The sequence below is a fragment of the Notolepis coatsorum genome (genome assembly GCF_963971535.1).
Source record: "Notolepis coatsorum genome assembly, chromosome: 8".
Classification (NCBI taxonomy): Eukaryota; Metazoa; Chordata; class Actinopteri; order Aulopiformes; family Paralepididae; genus Notolepis; species Notolepis coatsorum.
The window spans coordinates 155,572,230-155,594,720 of record NC_140172.1 but is presented as its reverse complement, the minus strand read 5'-3'; the positions used below and the strand labels follow the sequence as shown (position 1 = coordinate 155,594,720).

Below are 22,491 nucleotides of genomic sequence, written 5' to 3'. Positions count from 1 at the left end.
AGGCTGTTTTCCTGGCATCATCCCGCCAGGACCTTGACCTCTTCCAGGTAGGCCCTCTCGTCGTTGGCAGAGATCAGGCCCACCACCACTGTGTCGTCAGCAAATTTGACGATTGTATTGCTACTCCGCTGAGCCACACAGTCGTGTGTGTACAGGGAGTAGAGGAGGGGACTCAGAATTTGTATCTTAAACTGAATATCAATTGGATTACCAGCCCCGACTGTTACTCTAAGCTTAACCTCTTCTGGATGAGGGCCTAAATTTAACCCTTAGACTAGATTAGAATTACTTTACTTAGTTTCTTGCATGCGCAGTAGTGCACCGCACAGTACAGGCCCCCAACGCACAGTACAGGCCCCCAACGCACAGTACAGGCCCCCAACGCACAGTACAGGCCCCTCCTATGTATGGGGCTGCGGCACTGCAGTTTTATGCTATTGGAGGTCCCTCGAGGATGACCACAGCACCGGAGACACACCCCTTATGATCTGAGCAGAGTTGTGATGCGGGATGAAAACAGATCTAATGAACGTTTCTGTAAACAAGATTATGCTGTGGCCAGTGGAGGAGGGTATGGTTGGGTTTCTGTCGCCGGTCACACCCCAGGAGGGAACACCGCCAGCTTTGCTGCATCATTTCTAAAGAGGGGGGAAAGTGAACCTGCACCATGAGAGTTTCAGCACCGTGGACAGCGCTCGTCTTTTTAATGATCCAAGGTGCGGTGCGAACCAGCACAGGTAGGATCATTATTAACAATTAACATTAACATTATTAACAATGAGTACCTCAGACGAGGAACCAGTCCATTTGACTTTTTCAGAGGAACAATGGGTTCAAACTTTATTATCTAAAGATGGTAAGTTAGAGTGTTGTGTTCAAGAGACAATAGAGGTTGAGTACTTTATTATCTAAAGATGGTGAGTTAGAGTGTTGTGTTCATTCATAGTTAAAGACAGCAGAGGTTGAGTACTTTATTATCTAAAGATGGTAAGTTAGAGTGTTGTGTTCATTCATAGTTAAAGACAGCAGAGGTTGAGTACTTTATTATCTAAAGATGGTAAGTTAGAGTGTTGTGTTCAAGAGACAATAGAGGTTGAGTACTTTATTATCTAAAGATGGTAAGTTAGAGAGTTGTATTCATTCATAGTTAAACACAGTAGAGGTTGAGTACTTTATTATCTAAAGATGGTGAGTTAGAGTGTTGTGTTCATTCATAGCTAAAGACAGTAGAGGTTGAGTACTTTATTATCTAAATATGGTGAGTTAGAGTGTTGTGTTCATTCATAGTTAAAGACAGTAGAGGTTGAGTACTTTATTATCTAAAGATGGTGAGTTAGAGAGTTGTGTTCATTCATAGTTAAAGACAGTAGAGGTTGAGTACTTTATTATCTAAAGATGGTAAGTTAGTGTGTTGTGTTCATTCATAGTTAAAGACAGTAGATGTTGAGTACTTTATTATCTAAAGATGTAAGTTAGAGTGTTGTGTTCATTCATAGTTAAAGACAGTAGAGGTTGAGTACTTTATTATCTAAAGATGGTAAGTTAGAGTGTTGTGTTCATTCATAGTTAAAGACAGTAGAAGTGGAGTACTTTATTATCTAAAGATGGTAAGTTAGAGTGTTGTGTTCATTCATAGTTAAAGACAGTAGAGGTTGAGTACTTTATTATCTAAAGATGGTAAGTTAGAGTGTTGTGTTCATTCATAGTTAAAGACAGTAGATGTTGAGTACTTTATTATCTAAAGATGTAAGTTAGAGTGTTGTGTTCATTCATAGTTAAAGACAGTAGAGGTTGAGTACTTTATTATCTAAAGATGGTGAGTTAGAGTGTTGTGTTCATTAAAGGTTAAAAGTTGAAAGTACTTTCTGGTGAATTTGGGTCGATTTTAAAACCGCAAATACATGGGCTGTCCAACGAAATGTAAACAACTTACTTATATGACTGACTGATTGATTGATTGATTGATTGAAAACTTTATTAACAGATTGCAGAATGGGTACAATACAGTACGGCTCAATAATTGTTAAGGGGATGCAGACCAGAGAAAGACTTTCGTCTTGTTTACATCAGGCTCCCCCATTTTCAATTCATAATGACATTGATGACATACGCAACATACAGATATATACAGTATATCATGACATTTCTGACATACATGACATACATGTAGACAGAACAGTACAGTACTGTTCTTCTGCAAGGGTTCAATTTGTCAAGTAGAGTTTCAAATAGAAAATTGAGTCTTATTATTATAGCAACCGCATTTAATGTTGATTAAGGCTCATCGAATCGTTGCTGACGCGAGGAAGATCATAGCTGACCCCGCCCACCCGGGTCACGGCCTCTTCACCATGCTCCCCCACGGCAGGCGGCTACGGCTGCCCAAGACATTAAAGTCCCGCCATAGACTCGGTTTCTTCCCCTCAGCAGCTCGCCTGGTAAACAAGTCAGGTGTCCCCCTGCCCCCCCCCCTCCCCCCCTCTATGGCGAGCTGCTAGGGCTGGACCTCTGGACTTGAACTGTGCTGCACTGTATCCATGTCCCCCACCACTGCACTTTACTGTCTCATTGTTGTCTCACTGCTCTGTCCTGTTTTGCACTTATTTATTTATCATTATTATTATTATTATTATTATTATTATTATTATTATTATTATTATTATTATTATTATTATTATTATTATTATTATTATTATTATTATTATTATTATTATTATTATTATTATTATTATTATTATTATTATTATTATTATTATTATTATTATTATTATTATGTTGTTCCTATTTGTGAAAAAAATCATGCACTGTAATGTCGAATCACGTTCCATTTGTATACACACAATATGGTGAATAAAGTCATCTGAATCTGAATCAGAATCTGATCACTTCAAACCAACGCGGTGTCTTTATGCCCACAGTCAAGAAGCCGGGCAGCAGCGCGGGGCGCTTCGCTAACGCCACCTTGGTGCGCCTCTCGGAGTTCCTGAGCGCCGGCTACAAGAAGGGCGTGAGACCCGTCAAGGACTGGAGAAGATCCACCTGCGTCGCCATCGACCTGATGGTCTACGCCATTCTCAACGTGGTAGGATGTCACGTTGTGGATGGTTAGAAATGTGAAATTAGAAACTGAGGATGTACACTTACCTGCCACCCCCCACCCCCATCCCCCACCCAACCTACCCAACCTCCTCCAATGTACAGTTCCTTCCCCCTCAAATGTATATACTCTCTTTTTTAGACCCTTTTTGTATCACAAACAGTACTGCATTTGTAGATCTGATATGTCATGAATGTCTAGATGCAACAGTACTGTATCTATCCGTATGTCATGTTATGATGAATTGAAAATGGGGGACCCTGATGTAAACAAGACGAAAGTCTTTCTCTGGTCTGCATCCCCTTAACAATTGTATGTATTGAGCTGTACTGTATTGTACCCATTCTGCAATCTGTTAATAAAGTTTTCAATCAATCAATCAATCAATCAATCAATCAATCAATCAATTGTTTCTCTTACAAATAGGCCTGTGTGTGTGTCTAATCATGTATATCTTGTCTCCCTGTTTACTTCTATAGGATGAGAAGAACCAGGTCTTGACAACCTATGTCTGGTACAGACAGGTGAGACCAATACGAACTAATCATGGACATGTAATTCTCAAAGCAATAAGAGCAGCATGTTAAGATATTCATTGTCACACATCGATGAACGGAAACGTTTCCTCCGAATTTCGAATAAAGACTCAACACTACTAGTGCTAGTGCTAGTGCATTCATCCACCGCATGATAGGCAGGCCCCCACTCTGCAGGTGTTTACATAACGCATCAAAACACATTTATTTGCTCTGGCTTTTGGTTTTTAAACAGTTTTTGAGAGACCTGCTTTTTTTATGTGACATATTGTATATGTTTTTATGTGTGCTTTTATTAAATTGTTTATGTTTTTATGTTTTTATCTTATGTTGTGGGACTTGTACAGCACTTTGGTCAACTTTGTTGTTTTTAAATGTGCTTTATAAATAAGGTGGATTGGATTGGATCTTATGCCTTAACTCATTCAGCGCCAGCGATTACCCTCATCCCTGTAGTCAACGGGCCACGCTAAAAGATAGGCATTTTCACTGTGCGTCACGATGTTTGCAGAGCTATATATCTATATTCTATATTATAGCTATGGAGACAATACTATGGCTCATTTGACAGTCACTATCTCTCGTCCAACATGTACAAAATAGTAATTTCTTTCATGTATACGTTTGCGTGTCATCCCGTGGTGAATATTGTATAGTTTCAGAGTGATCTGGGCTAATTCTTGGAAGCTGAGTTATGGAGCGCTATGTGCATTTTGCTAAAGTCGTTCGCATTCCTCACCTGGACACGCTATTATTTCCAAATCAAAGGTATATAATAGGTATTATGTTTCATCATGAAGGCATCAAAGGGGCGGGGGGTCGTTTTCTGATGCTCTGATCGTCAGCAACGGCATACGTTTTGAATACTACATACGTTGATCGTTGCGATCGATGTGAAATCATTGTTGGATCAAAGTAGGATTGATGTCATATAGTCCTTACCTTACCTAGGAGTTATTCCAAAATGATTATTCCAATTGTCTGATCGCGATTTCCAGTATTGATGTCCATCGGGTCCCTGACATGAAATGGCACAAAATATGCATCAAGTGTGCTGAACGCTTTCCAAGTTGCTCGGATGAAGCGTTTCACTTGCCGGGGTCCAAATTCTCCACCAGGACCATATAAAATGTAACACACAGTGTGAAATAAGGTTTCAAAGGGTAGGCGATACTGCCACCTAGCAGCATTCGGCCGGCATTGCACCCTCGAGGTCTCAGAATGAGTTCCAATGATAACACAGAGGTCCGTGAGAATGTATAGAATATTAAAATTGAAAAAAAGAAAAACTGACCAAATAATGAGTATACTCGTGATTGGCACAGAAAGTGTTAAAGGCCCAATCCAGATATTTTCTGGTCATATAAATATGGACACAACTGACTGTAGACATAAAATATATATATTTTTTTTACTTTCTCAAGATCAATATAAGATCAGAACATACTTGTTTTACTCCAGCATTAACCGTTTCTGCGCCAATGACGAGTATACTCGTTATAGCCCGCCAATCGAATAGCGCCAACAACGAGTAAACTCTTTGTTGTGATCGTTATTTCTTTTATTCGCTATTTCCATTCATAATTCATCCAGCAAGGCTCTGGGATAACCTGGCACTCTGTCTGAGATCGCAACGGCCCGATACCGCCACCTGGTGGTATTCGGCCGATGTTGCACTTACTTTCTGCAGGAAGCTTGGCTCTGTGCGTCAGTGAATGTTGTCCGGGCACAGTTGTTTTGTAACGTGGATCCAGATGAACAGTCAAGTGCATTGAATCGCCTTCGAGACGCAAGAATCAATATGCTTTTGGAGCTTTTGGCTTATGGCCAAACGGAAATACGATTTAGCAGATGGCAATCAAATAATCGGAATATTCTTTCTGCAGTCTCATCGGCTAGACTAGAGGTAAGAGCAATCTAATGTTAATTCCAGCTTGATTGTCCATTTCTATCATTGCAATCCATCTGATCAACGTATGCAGTTGTACTAACGAATGCCGTTATTGACAATCAATTAATCATAAACAACCCCCCCCCCCATTTCCTGCATGCATGATGGAACATAATATATACCGATCATATGCCAATGGATTAAGTATAATATGCATCGCGGCCTATAGCGTTATAGGAATGATCCTAGACCACTCTAAAACTATACTTATATTCACCACGGTATAAAACGACAATGTATGAATGTAAAAAATATTACTTTCACACGCCTTGAGGGATAGATACCCGATGTCGAATGGGCCATAGTATTGCAGATATAGCTATAATATTTAACATAAACAAGGTGAGCGACTCCCACCGTTTACAGCGCTGGCGGTAGCTACTATAGGATGCTGATATTGCGTGGCAGCTATTGTGTTAAGAAACATCACACAACATTAAACAAACCTTTTTATAAACAGGTCATGGTCAGATTTATTTATATAGCACATTTAAAAACAACAGAGGTTGACCACAATACAAGTGTTGCACAATACAAAGTACAACACTACTGTAAATACAATACAGGATGCACAATTTACACAAACAGAAATAGTACTGCAAACAGTACTACACATAACAATACAAATACAACAAAAAAATACAATATAAAATGCACAGTTAAAATAGAAGCACGGATGTACTTCTGAATGAAAAGCCAAATGAAATATATCGAATACAAATAAAAACTCATATTTACCTGTGGTGCCTCCGGCTTGGCCGACCGTCCATACTAACACAATTGGCAGTGTTAGCAAGTCGGCGAGGGTGGGTCCTGGTCGTTGTAAACAGCGACTCCTACAGTTCGCATGTGATAGTCTCCGCCCTCCCGGACCGACGGTAGGGGGTAGAGTGCGCAGCGACCAGGAAGGGGATTGGGAATTTGCATAATGACTAACATTGGGATGGTAGAAAAACGGAAAAAGAAGGGGAAAAAAGATTATTAAAAAAAAAAAAAAAAAAAAAATCATATTTACCTGTTTTCAGTCAATCAATCCTTTTTCGTTTATTTTTTCCCCTGTGGTGGGGCTTACCGTTTGTTTACGTTTGGACCACGTATCGGGCCTTTAAATCCACATTGACACTTCACTGCCCCCCCCCCTGTGGTTACTGTGTGTCCTACTGCGTCCCAGAGCTGGACGGATGAGTTCCTGGTGTGGGACCCAGAGGACTTCGATGAGGTGAAACAGGTCTCTATTCCCACCGCCAACGTATGGATGCCGGACATACTCATCAACGAGTTGTGAGTACAATGTACCACGGAGCATCCTGCACTGATGCAGAGCAAAGTATTGTTTACTCAAGGATTTATGTATTAGATTAGATTCAAATGTATTGTCATCATACAGCATAAGTACAGTACAAGGAAAATAAATTGGCATCTAACCAGAGTGCAACGGTAAGTGTAAAGTGCAATAGCAATATACAATGTACATACAGGGGATTAAACCAGAGTATAATATAAATGTTACTACTTAAATAATATAAATGAGTACTACTGAATTTGTATTTACAGATGAAAACTAGCTCATTAGCTAATTCTTGGCACATTTACATTGATGTGGAAACTGAAGATGGTGATTAATGTGCACTGTCCCTGGGTACAAAATAAATAGATACACTTAAACTTACTGAGTAATAATGCTAATCAGACGTATGTACAGTATGTACAGTGATACAGGTACAGTATAAAGACACTATGGTAGTAAGTAAGGCACACTGGCCAGCGGTATAACTATAGTAAGAGTAAGGGATATGTACAGATTTAGATAAAGTATACAGGTAGGCCTACAAAAAAGGGTTATACAAAAGCAACTCAATGTGATTTAAAACATTTGTCAACAACAACAACAACAACAACAACAACAACAACAACAACAACAACAACAAATGGTAAGTGGACTACATTTATATAGCGTTCTCCTAGTCTCCTGAACACAACTTATATTGTTTTAAAACGTATGCCCCATTCACTCACACATTCACGGCGGAGGCAACCATGCAAGGTGCCAACCTGCTCATCGGGGGCATTAGGGATTAAGTGTCTTGCTCAAGGACACTTTGACACACTTCTGGGAAGAGCCGGAATTTAACCGGGAACCTTCTGATTACTAGATGACCGCTCTACCTCCTGAGCCACTGCACACATATAGTATTACTACTACTACTACTACTACTATGATAATAATGATAATGATGGCGGCATGGTGGTGTAGTGGTTAACACTGTCGCCTCACAGCAAGAAGGTCCAGGGTTCGATTCCCGCTTGGGGACCAGGTTTCCATGATGCCAGTTACCCAGGTGGGGTATCTCCCAGGCCTTTCTGTGTGGAGTTTGCATGTTCTCCCCGTGCTCGCAAGGGTTTCCCCCCGATAAGATAAACCCACTGGAAAAACATGCACAACAACAGATCGCTAACGCTGTGGCGTCCTTGACGAAGACGGACAGGAGCACTTGGATTGGTCCCCTGGCGCGGCTCACGTTGACGCCTGTCTGCTCCCGGCTGCCCTTGGGGGGGAAAGACGACGGGATGGGTTAATCGCAGAGACTAATCGCATCGGCGATTCTAAAGAGACAATGCATGCGTGTGTGTTCCGGTGTGTGTGCTAAAAACTAACCGCTGTGTGTAACGCTAAAAAAAACATTGAGTGTCGTTGCATGCCGAATAAAGACCTCTGCAACAGGTCCTGCATTATTATATTATTATATAATAATGATAATAATAATAAATGTTTTGGGCAAGCTTGTAAATTGATTGTTTCACCAGGTACACAAATAGTTGACACTCAAAAATTGCAAAGAATTTAAATAAATCCACCCACTTGGGCGGCTGGGTGGCGCAGCGGACATTGCGCTCGTCACCAACGCAAGAGACACCGGGGGCGGGTTCGAATCAGGCTCTCGGCGTTGCCTCCGGCTTGGGCCAGCCGTCATACTGACTCAATTGGCAGAGTCAGCGGGTGGAAGTCGATGGGTGGTAATCTGGTCGTTGTGGACAGCGACTCCTACAGGTCGGTTGGGGGACGCCTGCACAGCAGAGACAGGAAAATGGCGGGGGGTAGTGTGAGCCTCCCACACGTTACACCTCGCCAATGAGAGTCCGCGCTGGCAGGTGAAAAGATGTGACAGGCTGCCTCCTCGTGTATCGGAGGGGACACGTGATGCAAGGCTTCTATCCTCCCTACAACCGACCAGTGGGGGGCATATGCAAGCAACGTTCAAAGACAGGGGAGGGGAGAATTGGAACCAGCAAATTGGGATGGGAGAAAATAGAAAAATAAGGAGAAAAAGTGGATAAAAAAATGTATACAAAAATCCACCCACTTAAAATATAAAATATAGAATTTTGTACGGATAGTCTTCTTCGGGGCAAAAGTGTCTCAGGAGGTAGAGCGGTCATCTGGTAATCAGCCGTTCCCCAGTTCGATTCCAGCTCCTTCCATGAGAAGCGTGCCCTATAGTGTCCTCCTTGTACAAGACAATTAACCCTCGACTGCTCCCGACGAGCAGGTCGGCACATCGCAGGGTCGCCTCTGCCGTCGGCGGCGGCGTGTGAATAATGTGACCGAACAGTGAGGCGGCACACAACAAGTTGTAAAACACTTGGGATATAAAAGCTCTATGCAAATGCGGTCCATTCACCATTCTCCCCCGCCGCCTCGTGTATCAGTCAGGCGGCCCCCGCCCGCAGTATACATCACTTGTGTGTATACAGAAAGACTCAGAAGGAGCTTCTATCCCCAGGCCATCAGGCTGCTAAACGAACAATAATCGCTAAACGAACAATAATCACTATGCAACAACCACCAAATGCACACAGCACACACACCCACACGCACACACACACTCACTCAAACAAACAACACACTGCAGCACCCACTCTCCACACTTAGATCACACAAACACACTTACACTTTATATTTATTGATAAAGGATTTGCACTACAACTCGTACACCTACTGTGAATTGTACCTAAACTGCACCTCGTCCATTTATGCCTTGCACTATATAGTATTGTATATTAGTACACTGCACAGTATTGTATATTGTATGGTAACTACGTCTACGAACATTGTACATATGTCTAAACTGAACACTGTGACCTCTTTTTTTTCTTCTAATTTTTACTATGTTTTTATTTCATACTTATCTTGTCATGCACAGTCTCTGGAGCGCAACAGTAAGAAGCATTTTGTACAAAAGTATTCTGTACTTCTGTATGACAACTATTAAAGAAACTTGAAACTTGAACTTGAATCACCGCTCTGCTCTTCCCCCCGCAGTGTGGACGTGGGGAAGTCTCCCGACATCCCGTTTGTCTACGTGAACCACGACGGACTGGTGCGTAACTACAAGCCCATCCAGGTGGTGACGGCGTGCACGCTCAACATCTACAACTTCCCCTTCGACGTGCAAAACTGCAGCCTCACCTTCCAGAGCTGGCTCCACACCAGTAAGTCATCATGTCTTATTGATCTACTGTCCCCTGGAGGGGGGGAGGGGGAGTACACAGATTGGTCCCGCCATTTTGTGTGTTAGTGTTAGCGTGACGGGCCATTCGCGCTATAGCTCCTCTCCTCTCTCTCTCTCTAGGCCCGAGAACCGTTTAGTTAGTACCTGGTATCGAACCCGGCGTAGTACCCGGTATCGAACCGCACGGGCCCCCCCCCCCCCCCGCGCTTGTCAGCACTTGATTTGGATGAAGGGCACAGCGCCGTATTTGTGAGAAGTGAGATTTAACAGACCTCTCCTCCAACTCCATTACATTAGTCACGACACACGGTATCTCGGGAAACCGCTCGCCCGGTTTAGAATGGAACGCGGGAGAATGATGTATCGCTCCGTCAGGTTCAAGGCGTTGCCATGTCAGGATTTTCCATTAATTAACAACAATGTAGCCGATACGGTCTTTAAAGGGGCACTTCACCCGAAAACAATGCTGATTTATATTGCGCAGAATCTCACACACAGTCAAAAAATAGTCTTGCACACATTCTCTAAATAGTTTTGCACACATTCATTTTGTTTAACGGTTAATTATAGAGAGTAAATTCATTTTAATATGGCCACCAGTGATGTCATTTGGGACATTGAAACCTTGTGTTGTGTTAATTACAGCTTAATGAAATGGAATGCAATGAAAGGAAGCAGTCTCTGTAAGACAAGGTATTGCTATTTTTTCATCTACATAATTTCATGGTGCTGTAATTAACAATTAACACATCACTTTTAATGTCCCAGATGACATCACTGGCGGCCATATTCCGACTCATTTACTCTCGATAACTCAGTCAAATTGAATGAACGTGTGCAAAACTGGTTTTGAGAGTGGCTCGGGAGGTAGAGCAGTCGTCTGGCAATCCAGAGGTTCCCGCTTCGATTCCCGCTCCCCTCGGGCATCAAAGTGTCCTTGAGCAAGACACATAACAGCTCCCGATGAGCAGGTTGGCACCTTGCATGGTTGCCTCCTCCGTCGGTGTGTGAACGTTTGAGTGAATGTGAGGAACACATTTTAGTTGTTTTTTAGATAAAAGTCCTATATAAATGCAGCCATTTATTAAAATGTTTTGGATGTGTGTGGGATTATGTGCAAAATGAATCAGCATTTATTTTTGGTGAAGCGCCCCTTTAAAGGGGAACTATCTTATAAATGGCCTTTTTCAGTGTTTAGCAGTGTTTCCTGGCTATGTGGACTTATATAGGATCTATGTCTCTAATTCTCATATTGGCGCATTCTTCCAATTCGCCCAAATAGTAAAAGAAATAGTAAAATAGTTCCCCTTTAAATTATTTAAAGCATTAAAATAAATTAATCTAGATTCATCTATGGAGTGAAAAATCTATTCACTCCATAGAAACTGAGAGAAACTGTATTCAAAGAAAGCTATTAAAATAGTCTTTGAATCTAAATATACTTTATTTGTGTTGATTTTACATTAATTCCATGATTTTACTCAAGTAAATATCTGTTACAAGCTTCGGTCTTAAGTAGAAAAATGCTATTTTTTATCTAGATTAATCTAGATTAATTACAGAAAACTGTGAGATTAATTAGTAAAAAAAAAATTTATCTATTGACAGCACAAAAAAATACAGTCTACAGAGAGCAGTGGACAGGTTTCGACCGTTTAGACCGCGTGGAAATCCTCCTCTCCTGGAAGGTGAGCCTCGTCTGATGAAACAGAACCACTTTCCCCCTCAGGTCTGTCCATCTCTGTGTGGTGTGGACCCAGTGGTCCACGCACAGTTCCTGGAAAAGCATGGTTATTTTAACCAGAAGAACAACAGAAACAGTTGATTTTTCCTTCTGCCTCCGGGGGGGGTGAACGTGTCGAGCAGCTTCCTGGGCTGTGGGTCCTGAGCGTGTTGTGGTCTATGGGAGTTGGTTCTCAGCCGTTTGGCCCCCAAGGCCCCTGTGTCCAAGTGGGTCCCCTCCCTCCCACCCCCACAGGAGACATGACAACCATGTCTGCCTGCCGTCATCACAACTCTGTCTGTACACAATCCTATACAATCGATCCAGCTTATTCCATTTGACCTCATAAAAAGCAAGAAAAGTGTTTTTGTATTTGTATAGCACCTGCAGCCCAAAATGCTTTACAGCACTAATGTAGACAAATAGATATACTGTAGGCATAAAATGAGCATACAATTGGCATAATTATAGACGGGCATAAAATGAGCAGAGAATTAACCTTACTGTCATGTCCTTGTCCTAATAAACTAACCTACACTGTAACACGCAACACTTTGATGAACATTGTTACTCAGCTGATAGAGTTGTACCCTTCTTACTGTCTTGTTGTACAGAACTTCAGAGCTTTGGATAAAAGCGTCAGCTAAATGACTAAATGTAAATGTAAATGTAATTCACTAAATGAAAGCCATACATGATGAAGTGCAGACATTAAAATGAGGGCAAAACAGACAGCAGTGTAATAAAATAGCTCTCAATTACAGTACATATTTACATAGACATAAAACACAGTCTACGGACAGTTCTCTCCATGCCCTGATGCAGTGACACAGCATGCACCATCCCTAGTGGCTAGCTGTGGTACTGTGGCTGTCAAATAAACTAAAACGTAAATTACAATTAAATAAACACGGTCCAAGGGCCACAACAAGGACCTCACATGCAGCACATAGGGGCAGTAAGACATATGGTGGACACTGTAGACTGTACATATATTTTATTATAGTCTCTGCATTTTGTCCGCAGTAAACGACATCAACATCACCCTCATGAGGAGCCCCGAGGACGTGAAGGAGGACAAGAGCCTCTTCATGAACCAGGGGGAGTGGGAGCTGCTCCACATCCTGTCCGCCTACAAGTCCTTCAGCCTGGACAACGACGACTACTACGCTGAGATGAAGTTCCACGTACGTTTGGGGGGGGGGGTTTAAAAGGTGCATTTCTTACTAATATTTCGATGATTTCAAGTTCAAGTTTCAAGTTTCTTTATTAGTTGTCATACAAAAATACCAGGGCTGTCAAAATTAATGCTTTAACTTTGGAGATTAATTTAAATTATTTAAATCGTTAAAATAAATTAATCTAGATTCATCTATGGAGTGAAAAATCGTCAATGTTCTGAACTTTCAGCAGTATATTTGCGTGTTCTTTTTTTTGCGAGAGAAACTGTATTCAAAGAAAGCTATTAAAATAGTCTTTGAATCTAAATATACTTTCTTTGTGTTGATTGTACATTAATTCCATGATTTTACTCAAGTAAATATATGTTACAAGCTTCGGTTTTAAGTAGAAAAATGCTATTTTTAATCTAGATTAATTACAGAAAACTGTGAGATTAATTAGTAAAAAAGATTTAATCTATTGACAGCACTAAAAAATACAGAATACTTTTACATGAAATGCTTTTTTCTGTTTTGCTCCTAAGAGTGTGAGATCATAGGACGCTTGGTTCATACACATACAGCTCATTATAGTAATATTCCACAATGTATTACATTTTAGACAATAGGCACAGAGAATAAAATCACCGGCATGCGCTTTGTTGATGCATGCAGGACTAGCCTTGAGACAAACGTATGCATATTCACCGCTGCAAACAGAGTGGCAGCCGACAACGCGGAAGTCTTGAAGTCAGGACCATGAGCGTTTCTATACCATAGGCATTAGTGGATGCCCCGCCCACTTGACGGGAGACCCCGCCCCCACCGTTGGCAGAGACACTGGGTTCCGAGCTCTTGTGAAAGCTTGTGTGCATAGATATATATAAACACTAGATGACTCACCCGCGCTGCTGGCCAACGGAGACCGACGTTGCCACAAGGCGGCCATCTTGCTGCAGGGCAGCACGCCCACTCACAACATGAATGTCTATAGTGCATGTACTATTGAAATAACCATAGCTTGCAAAATCTTCAACCGTTTGGTTTGTTAAAAACATCAGAGATGTAGTTATCATACTGCATACTTATAATGGACTTTCATAAAAAATCTTCCAAGCAAGAATCATAGCCACGTTAATAACGTTTGTAATAAACCAAACCGTTTGTAAATCCGTCAAGATTTCAGCGAGTTAAGAGTAGTTTTGTTTGTGCAGATCATTCACCTTAACTCATTCAGCGCCGGGGATTAGTCATGGGCCCTGTGGTCGCATTGCCAAACGTTAAAATATAGGACTGAGTCACCTTGTTTGTAGAGCTATAACTATATTCTATATTATAGCTATGGATACAATACTATGGCCCATTTGACATCACCTATCTTCCGTTCAAGATGCAAAAAAGAAAAAAATGTCCATCGATATGTTCCCGTTTTATACCGTGGTGAATATAAGTATGGTTTTAGAGCGGCCTAGGGTAATTCATGAAATCCTGAGTTAAAGCCCTATACGTCGATTCCACTATACACGTTGCCATGTCTTTCCTGTATACGCCATTGTCCCGAAATCAAATCTAGATCATACCTATTATGTCCATCATGAATGCATGAAAGGGGGGGGGGGGGGGTCGTTTCTGATAATTTGATTGTCAGTAACGGCATTCGCATTGAACACTAAAAACGCTTATCAGCCCGATCGGTACGAAAGCATTGAAGGATCAAGCAAAAATTTACATCAAATCGCCCTTACCTGTAGCCGGGAGTAATCCAAAAAGAATATTCCAATTGTTTGATCGCCATCTGGTATATCCAATGTCCATTTGCTCGACGGCATAATCCACCATAACATATGGATCAGGGATATTTGACGCGCTTCGATGGATCCGGGACAACCGTTCGCCCCGCCCAACAAGGAAAAATTAAACCCGAGACCTGGGGCCGTCCCACAGCCCAGGATACAATGTTAGAAAGGGTGCTCGATACCACCGTCTAGCGTGATACGGCCGGTATTGCACCTAGGCATTCTCAATGCGATTCCCAATGTTAACCCCGAGTCAGTGGGCCTGTAATGAATAGAAATATCGAATAAAAGAAATAACGATCAAATAACGAGTATACTCGTTGTTGGCGGGGAATGAGTTAACAGAATAGTCCACCGAAGCAAGATGGCCGCCCGTGAACTACGCTGGAGACTCCGCCTTGAGCCATCTAGTGTTTATATATATCTATGCTTGTGTGTACAAAGGCCAAGTGTACAAAGCACAGCCCAATGCCAAATGATAGCTTCCTACTGCTACCACTAGGGCTACTCGATTATGGCAAAAAAATCATAATCACAATTATTTTGATTGATGAAATCACAATTATTAAACACAATCACTCATTGATTTGAGAACATCACATGTCGACTGAATTTGTTTTAACTTTCTTCTCTACCAAAGGCTGCCTTTCTGTCATCTTCTACGAGTTACCAAATATTAATTTTAAATTAGCCGCCGATGCTAGCAGAAATATTATTATTATATATTATTATTATTATTATTATTATTATTATTATTATTATTATTATTATTATTATTATTATTATTATTATTATTATTATTATTATTATTATTATTATTATTATTATTATTATTAATTATTATTATTATTATTATTATTATTATTATTATTATTATTATTATTATTATTATTATTATTATTATTATTATTATTATTATTTTAATAAATTATTATTATTATTATTATTATTATTATTATTATTATTATTATTATTATTATTATTATTATTATTATTATTATTATTATTATTATTATTATTAACACCACCAAATAGCGTTTAGAATTTTGTACACTGATGCAGAATCGGGTAGAAGCGGGTCTTTGAACATGAGAAACAAGTTCATCATTTGTACTTGAATACACGTGGGTTAAATAAGTCATAGCCTCAATATACTCGACATCGTTCTCCTTCATCTTTCAGTACCTCACAGGGAGTTACTGCGAGGTGCATAGTGCAAAAGAGTCGTCATTATAATATAGCGGTCGGGGAACACGCCCCTCACCTTGACATGCAAGTCCTCATTAAAAACACTGATGCATCAAAGATATAACACAGGACCACCTATAGGTCACAGAGTTCAACCCGACACATTCACATTGTGGATCATTGTGCGTGCATGATGCTTATTTGGCCAAAACTCCAAAGCAGTACTTTTGAGATGTGAATACTGGTGAGTTATATATAACCACATGTTCTATACATGAAATATTAACTCGGCTTCACAGGAAGTGGGACGTGTGCCGTGCGTTTAGATCACCTAGAGTTCAAGGGGGCATAGCAGATTGGAACACCTCTGTGGTGCTCTTGGCTTGACAACCACACTAGTGGTTCGCAAACCTTTTGACGTCAAGGACCCCCAAATAGACATGCAAGGGACCCCCATCTGAGAGGATATTTGAGAACTATTGGCCTATACACAACGCTGCAAAAAAGACAAGAAAGCCTTGAACCTCCAATTCTGTTCATTTTCGTGTTTTTACTTGAAAGTTGTTATTTGTGTTGTGAGCCGGTTTCATGACCCTTATAGGACCAAGGTCTTTGATCAAATGTTGTCGGGTGAAACTGGATACAAATGGTTTTCGCCTGACAACAGCAATATGATTTACACCAGTGCTTGATTCTGTGTTTACACACTCAAAGATGTGAATCGGTCTCCTAAATTGGTATTATTGCTTGTAACAACTGGAACAACAGCCACAATAGATACGTCAATAGGGACCTTGCACAGATTGTAGTTTGTGTAGTTCTCATTCTTCCAGCATGGTTGTCTGTAACCATTGCATTTATATTTCATATATCTTTTACCGCCTTTATAAATAATTGAGAAAGGACAAAATGGTGACACAGATTGGTGGCAGATTTGTCTCTTAGTTTGAATACACCCAGGCCTAAAACAGTGCACTAGCAGATGTATATAACCCCAACCTTATAACACCACTAGCTAGCATAGTAACAGATTTGTCTCTTTAGTTTGAATACACCCTGGCCTATAGCACCACTAAATAGCATGGTTCGATGTGTAGATAACACACTGATCTATAACATCAGTAGCTAGCACAGTAGCAGATTTGTCTCTTTAGTTTGAATATATGTAACGGTTGTGACATCGTCACCTTAAACTTCGATGCCCCGAGGGAGTTTCGAACACGGGTCTCCCACGCTGCTGGGCAACAGCACAGACCGCTATACCAAGAAGTGAACTCACTGCTTTGTAACGTGTCTATGTGCCTTTTGAGGGTGAGAGTGAGTTTAACCCGTAGCACCGCTACTGGACCCAGTCACTTCACAACATCGGGAGTCCATCGTGACTGCGCTTCACGGTACCATCCGTTACATACATACAGTACTGGCCCACAACACCACCAGCTACCATTAATTACAGGATTTGTAATTAATTAATCTAATTAATCGCATTTTAATCGCATAACTATTTTAGGCCTGATATTCTATATTCTATAATCGTATTTCAAATTGCATGTGTGCGAATGGCAGAATTCAGTACTGTATCTACAAAACCTTCTGTTTAATCATCTTCCCTTTATTTATTTGCTTAGATTTTTCAGGTCTGGTCAATTTTAGCATGGTGTTATTCACAGTCAAAGATAAAAACAATAAAAATTAAAAATTTAATTGATATTCTCATTTGGTTCATTACAATTTACTCAAGCCTAGTAACAGACTATGTATTTCTGAATACATTCCCTGAGATCCATAGACGTCCCTAGAATCAGATACCAAGAACATGCAATTGGACCATTTAAAAAAAAAACTTCTATAAATGTTTATTCGACGTTCTTATGGAATGAATGAGATAAAAAATAAAAATAAAATTTATAAAAAATAAAAATAACGATTTTTTTTAATTAATTTTGCGTACATTTTCATAACGCGATAATTTGCTGTGTAATTAATTAATCTAATTAACGCAATAAACTCACAGCCCTAGTATATCCCTAACATCACCAGCTAGCATGATAGCAGGTTTACAGTATATAATTCTAACACTATAATGATAGCAGGTATATAATCCTAACCCTATGACATCACCAGCTAGCATGACAGCAGGTTTACAGTATATAATCCTAACCCTATAACATCACCAGCTAGTGTAACGGGTGTAAAACTCACTCCCCAGAGACATCCAAACTGAGCGCTTAGAAGGGAATTCCTTTCTTGGCGCAGCAGTTTGTGATGTCGCCCGCAGTGCGGACGCCTGGGGTTCGACTCCCACTCAAGGCATGGTCGAATTCGTGGCAGGGGCGAGTTGCCTCTGTTACACTGGTGCCGTGACCCGGATGCCTTGGGTGGTGTGAGTTTAGAGGGGGTGAGTGTAACGGGTGTAAAACTCACTCCCCAGAGGCATCCAAACTGAGCGCTTAGAAGGGAATTCCTTTCTTGGCGCAGCGGTTTGTGATGTCGCCCGCAGTGCGGACGCCTGGGGTTCGACTCCCACTCAAGGCATGGTCGAATTCGTGGCAGGGGCGAGTTGCCTCTGTTACACTAGCATGATAGCAGATTTAGTTTGAATACACATAAGGCATGTATGTATGTATGTATGTATGTATGTATGTAGGCTATGTATGTATGTAGGCTATGTATGCATGTATGTATGTAGGCTATGTAGGCTATGTATGTATGTATGTATGTATGTATGTATGTATGTATGTATGTAGGCTATGTATGTGTGTATGTATATATGTATGTATGTATGTATGTAGGCTATGTAGGCTATGTATGTATGTATGTATGTATGTATGTATGTGTATGTATGTATGTATGTATGTAGTAGGCTATGTATGTATGTATGTATGTATGTATGTATGTATGTATGTATGTATGTATGTATGTATGTATGTATGTATGTATGTATGTATGGATTGATTGATTGATTGATTGATTGAAAAGTTTATTAACAGATTGCAGAATGGGTACAGTACAGTACAGCTCAATACATACAATTGTTAAGAGGATGCAGACCTGAGAAAGACTTTCGTCTTGTTTCCATCAGGGTCCCCCATTTTCAATTCATCATATGACACACATGACATACAGATAGACAGTACTGCTACATCTATACATTTATGACATACCAGATTTTCAAATACAGTACTGTTTGTGATACTAAAAAAATCCAGAAGAAGAGTGTATATACATTTGACATAGAAACTGTGCATTGGGGGAGGTTGGGTAGGTGGGGTTGGGTAGGGGGGGGGGGGGCACTGTACATTGGAATACTGACATTATGTATGTATGTATGTATGTATGTATGTATGTATGTATGTATGTATGTATGTATGTATGTATGTATGTATGTATGTATGTATGTATGTATGTATGTATGTATGTATGTATGTATGTATGTATGTATGTATGTATGTATGTATGTATGTATGTATGTATGTATGTATGTATGTATGTATGTATGTATGTATGTATGTATGTATGTATGTATGTATGTATGTATGTATGTATGTATGTATGTATGTATGTATATGTATGTATGTATGTATGTATGTATGTATGTTATGTATGTGTGCAATAATGTTTTGCCCTTTTCTGTTTTGTCTGTCTACTTCCCACATAATGCTCTCAAATACCACTGCTCGATATTCATAAAAAGAAAAACGACTACTGTCCCTGTAAAAACTACAATTCCCAGGTGGTGATACGTCGGCGGCCATTGTTCTACACGGTGAACCTCCTCCTGCCCAGCATCTTCCTGATGGTGATGGACATCGTGGGCTTCTACCTGCCGCCCGACAGCGGCGAGAGGGTTTCCTTCAAGATCACCCTGCTCCTCGGCTACTCCGTCTTCCTCATCATCGTCTCGGACACGCTGCCCGCCACCGCCATCGGAACGCCGCTGATAGGTGGGGATGAGTAGGGATGTCCGATATTATCGGCCTACCGATATTATCGGTCTACCGATATTATCGGCCGATATTGGCATTAAAATGTGATATCGGAAAATATTGGTATCGGTTTTCAAAAAAAAGAAAAAAAAATCTTTTACATTTCTATAACCTTTATTTACCCAGGCAAGCAAGTAAGAACAAATTCTGATTTTATTTATTGTCAAAAGTATGCATAATGTTGTGTTAATTCCAAAACAAGAGATATGTAATGTTAATTACCTGAAATTATTCAGTTTTTGGGGGGGGGGGGGGGGGGGGGCCCTGCATATATCGGTATCGGTTGATATCGGTTGATATCGGTATCGGAAATTAAGAGTTGGACAATATCGGTATATCGGTATCGGTAAAAAAGCCAATATCGAGCATCCCTAGGACGAGTCATCGACAGTGATGCCACAGATTACTTGTAAAAAGAATGTGATTACTGATTACTCCTTTAAAAAGTAATCTAGTCACTTTACTGATTACTTGATTATCAAAGTAACTTAGTTACTTTGAAAGTAACTAGGTTACGAAGTCATTGTCGTCCCCCCTGCTGCTGCCACAACATAAGAATGACAACAGTTTTTTATTTTTTTTATAAATAATGCTTTATTGAAAGTGCATAATGTCATAAATCATGATCGGCTGCTCAGACAGGTCATCATGAGACGCCATCAGCCATCAGGCCATATAAGGTCACAGCTGTCCACTGCTCAGGCACTCTAGGACAGTGGTTCCCAAACGAAAAATAAAATAGAAAATGTATATATAATTTTAATAAAAAATGTAATTGTAAAACCGTTGTGTAATATAAAACATGGTATTATAGTTTGTTATTCTCTCAAATTAGGCTCATCGTCATTATGGGTAAATTATGAGATAGTAACTAAATAGTAACGCACAGCCACTTGGAAAAGTAACTGTAATCAGATTACTGGCTTGTAAAAAGTAACGAGTTAGATGACTATTTACTGAAAAAAGTAATCAGATTAGAGTAACTAGTTACTTAGTAACTACTAGTTACTGGCATCACTGGTCATCGAGTCCTGGAGGCTGGAGGACTAATTTATTTGTCCCCCCTTGCAAGAATGTATCATTGTAGATTGATGGTCAACACGCCAACATTATAGGAAATGCACTTACTGTAAGAGTCAGACAAGAAGATAGATACCAATGTCCTCTCTGTGTGTTCAGTAAGCCTAGCTTTGCACAAATTAATGGAAGTGGATACGGACCACTAGCCTAGCTTAAAACAGAGATGTGTTTTAGGCCAATAGCTAGGCTAGCTGGTCCGTATAGGCTTCCATTAATTTGTGCTAAGCTAGGCTAGCTTGCAGCCGCATAGCTTTCTACTGAACGTACAGAGAGTAAATTGGTATCTATCCTCTAGTCTGCCTCTGTGGAAGATGGTACAGTAAGTGCACTTCCCATAGTCGGCGTGTTCCTTCATCGCGGCTGCTGTGATCCTACATGTGCCCTGCTCCAGGTGTGTACTTCGTGGTGTGCATGGCGCTGCTGGTGATCAGCCTCACGGAGACGGTGCTGATCGTGCGTTTGGTCCACAAGCAAGACCTCCAGCTCCCCGTGCCGCCGTGGCTCAAACACCTGGTTCTGGAAAGAGCCTCCTTTCTGTTCTGTGTCCACACCAAGCGCCGTCTCTGCTGCCCCCTGCTGGCCTCCCAGAACTCTGACCTGGAGCATTACAAGGACAACACCTACGGGACAGGTGAGGTATGACAGGGACGGGGACAGGTGAGGTATGACAGGGACGGGGACAGGTGAGGTATGACAGGGAGGGGGACAGGTGAGGTATGACAGGGACGGGACAGGTGAGGTATGACAGGGACGGGGACAAGTGAGTTATGACAGGGATGGGGACAGTTACAATAAGAGAGGATTGAGATAGGAGACAATTAAGATGAAACAGGATTCAGATGGGAGACAGTTAAGATGAAACAGGATTCAGATAGGAGACAGGTAAGATAAGAGGATTCACATAGGAGACAGTTAAGATAAGAGGATTCAGATAGGAGAGAGTTAAGATAAGAGGATTCACATAGGAGACAGTTAAGATAAGAGGATTCACATAGGAGACAGTTAAGATAAGAGGATTCAGATAGGAGACAGGTAAGATAAGAGGATTCACATAGGAGACAGTTAAGATAAGAGAGGATTCAGATAGGAGACAGTTAAGATAAGATGATTCACATAGGAGACAGTTAAGATAAGAGGATTCAGATAGGAGACAGTTAAGATAAGAGGATTCAGATAGGAGACAGTTAAGATAAGAGAGGATTCAGATAGGAGACAGTTAAGATGAAACAGGATTCACATAGGAGACAGTTAAGATAAGAGGATTCAGATAGGAGACAGTTAAGATAAGAGAGGTTTCAGATAGGAGACAGTTAAGATAAGAGGATTCAGATAGGAGACAGTTAAGATAAGAGGATTCAGATAGGAGACAGTTAAGATAAGAGGATTCAGATAGGAGACAGTTAAGATAAGAGGTTTCAGATATGAGACAGTTAAGATAAGAGAGGATTCAGATAGGAGACAGT

The 22,491-nt window shown here is 40.7% G+C and overlaps 1 protein-coding gene across 1 annotated transcript in view; it reads left to right on the top strand.

Moving 5' to 3' along the window:
• Positions 1-667: 667 nt before the first annotated feature.
• htr3a (5-hydroxytryptamine (serotonin) receptor 3A) overlaps positions 668-22,491 on the top strand; it is a gene marked incomplete at both ends in the record, with an annotated part of 24,328 nt that continues 2,504 nt past the window's right edge. Inside the window, 8 exons of the mRNA XM_084320613.1 lie at positions 668-737; positions 2,919-3,082; positions 3,577-3,621; positions 6,756-6,865; positions 9,906-10,075; positions 12,845-13,005; positions 19,696-19,906; positions 21,420-21,659. Of these exons, the coding sequence (XP_084176739.1) occupies positions 668-737; positions 2,919-3,082; positions 3,577-3,621; positions 6,756-6,865; positions 9,906-10,075; positions 12,845-13,005; positions 19,696-19,906; positions 21,420-21,659 (1,171 nt within the window). The remainder of the gene's footprint in view (positions 738-2,918; positions 3,083-3,576; positions 3,622-6,755; positions 6,866-9,905; positions 10,076-12,844; positions 13,006-19,695; positions 19,907-21,419; positions 21,660-22,491) is intronic.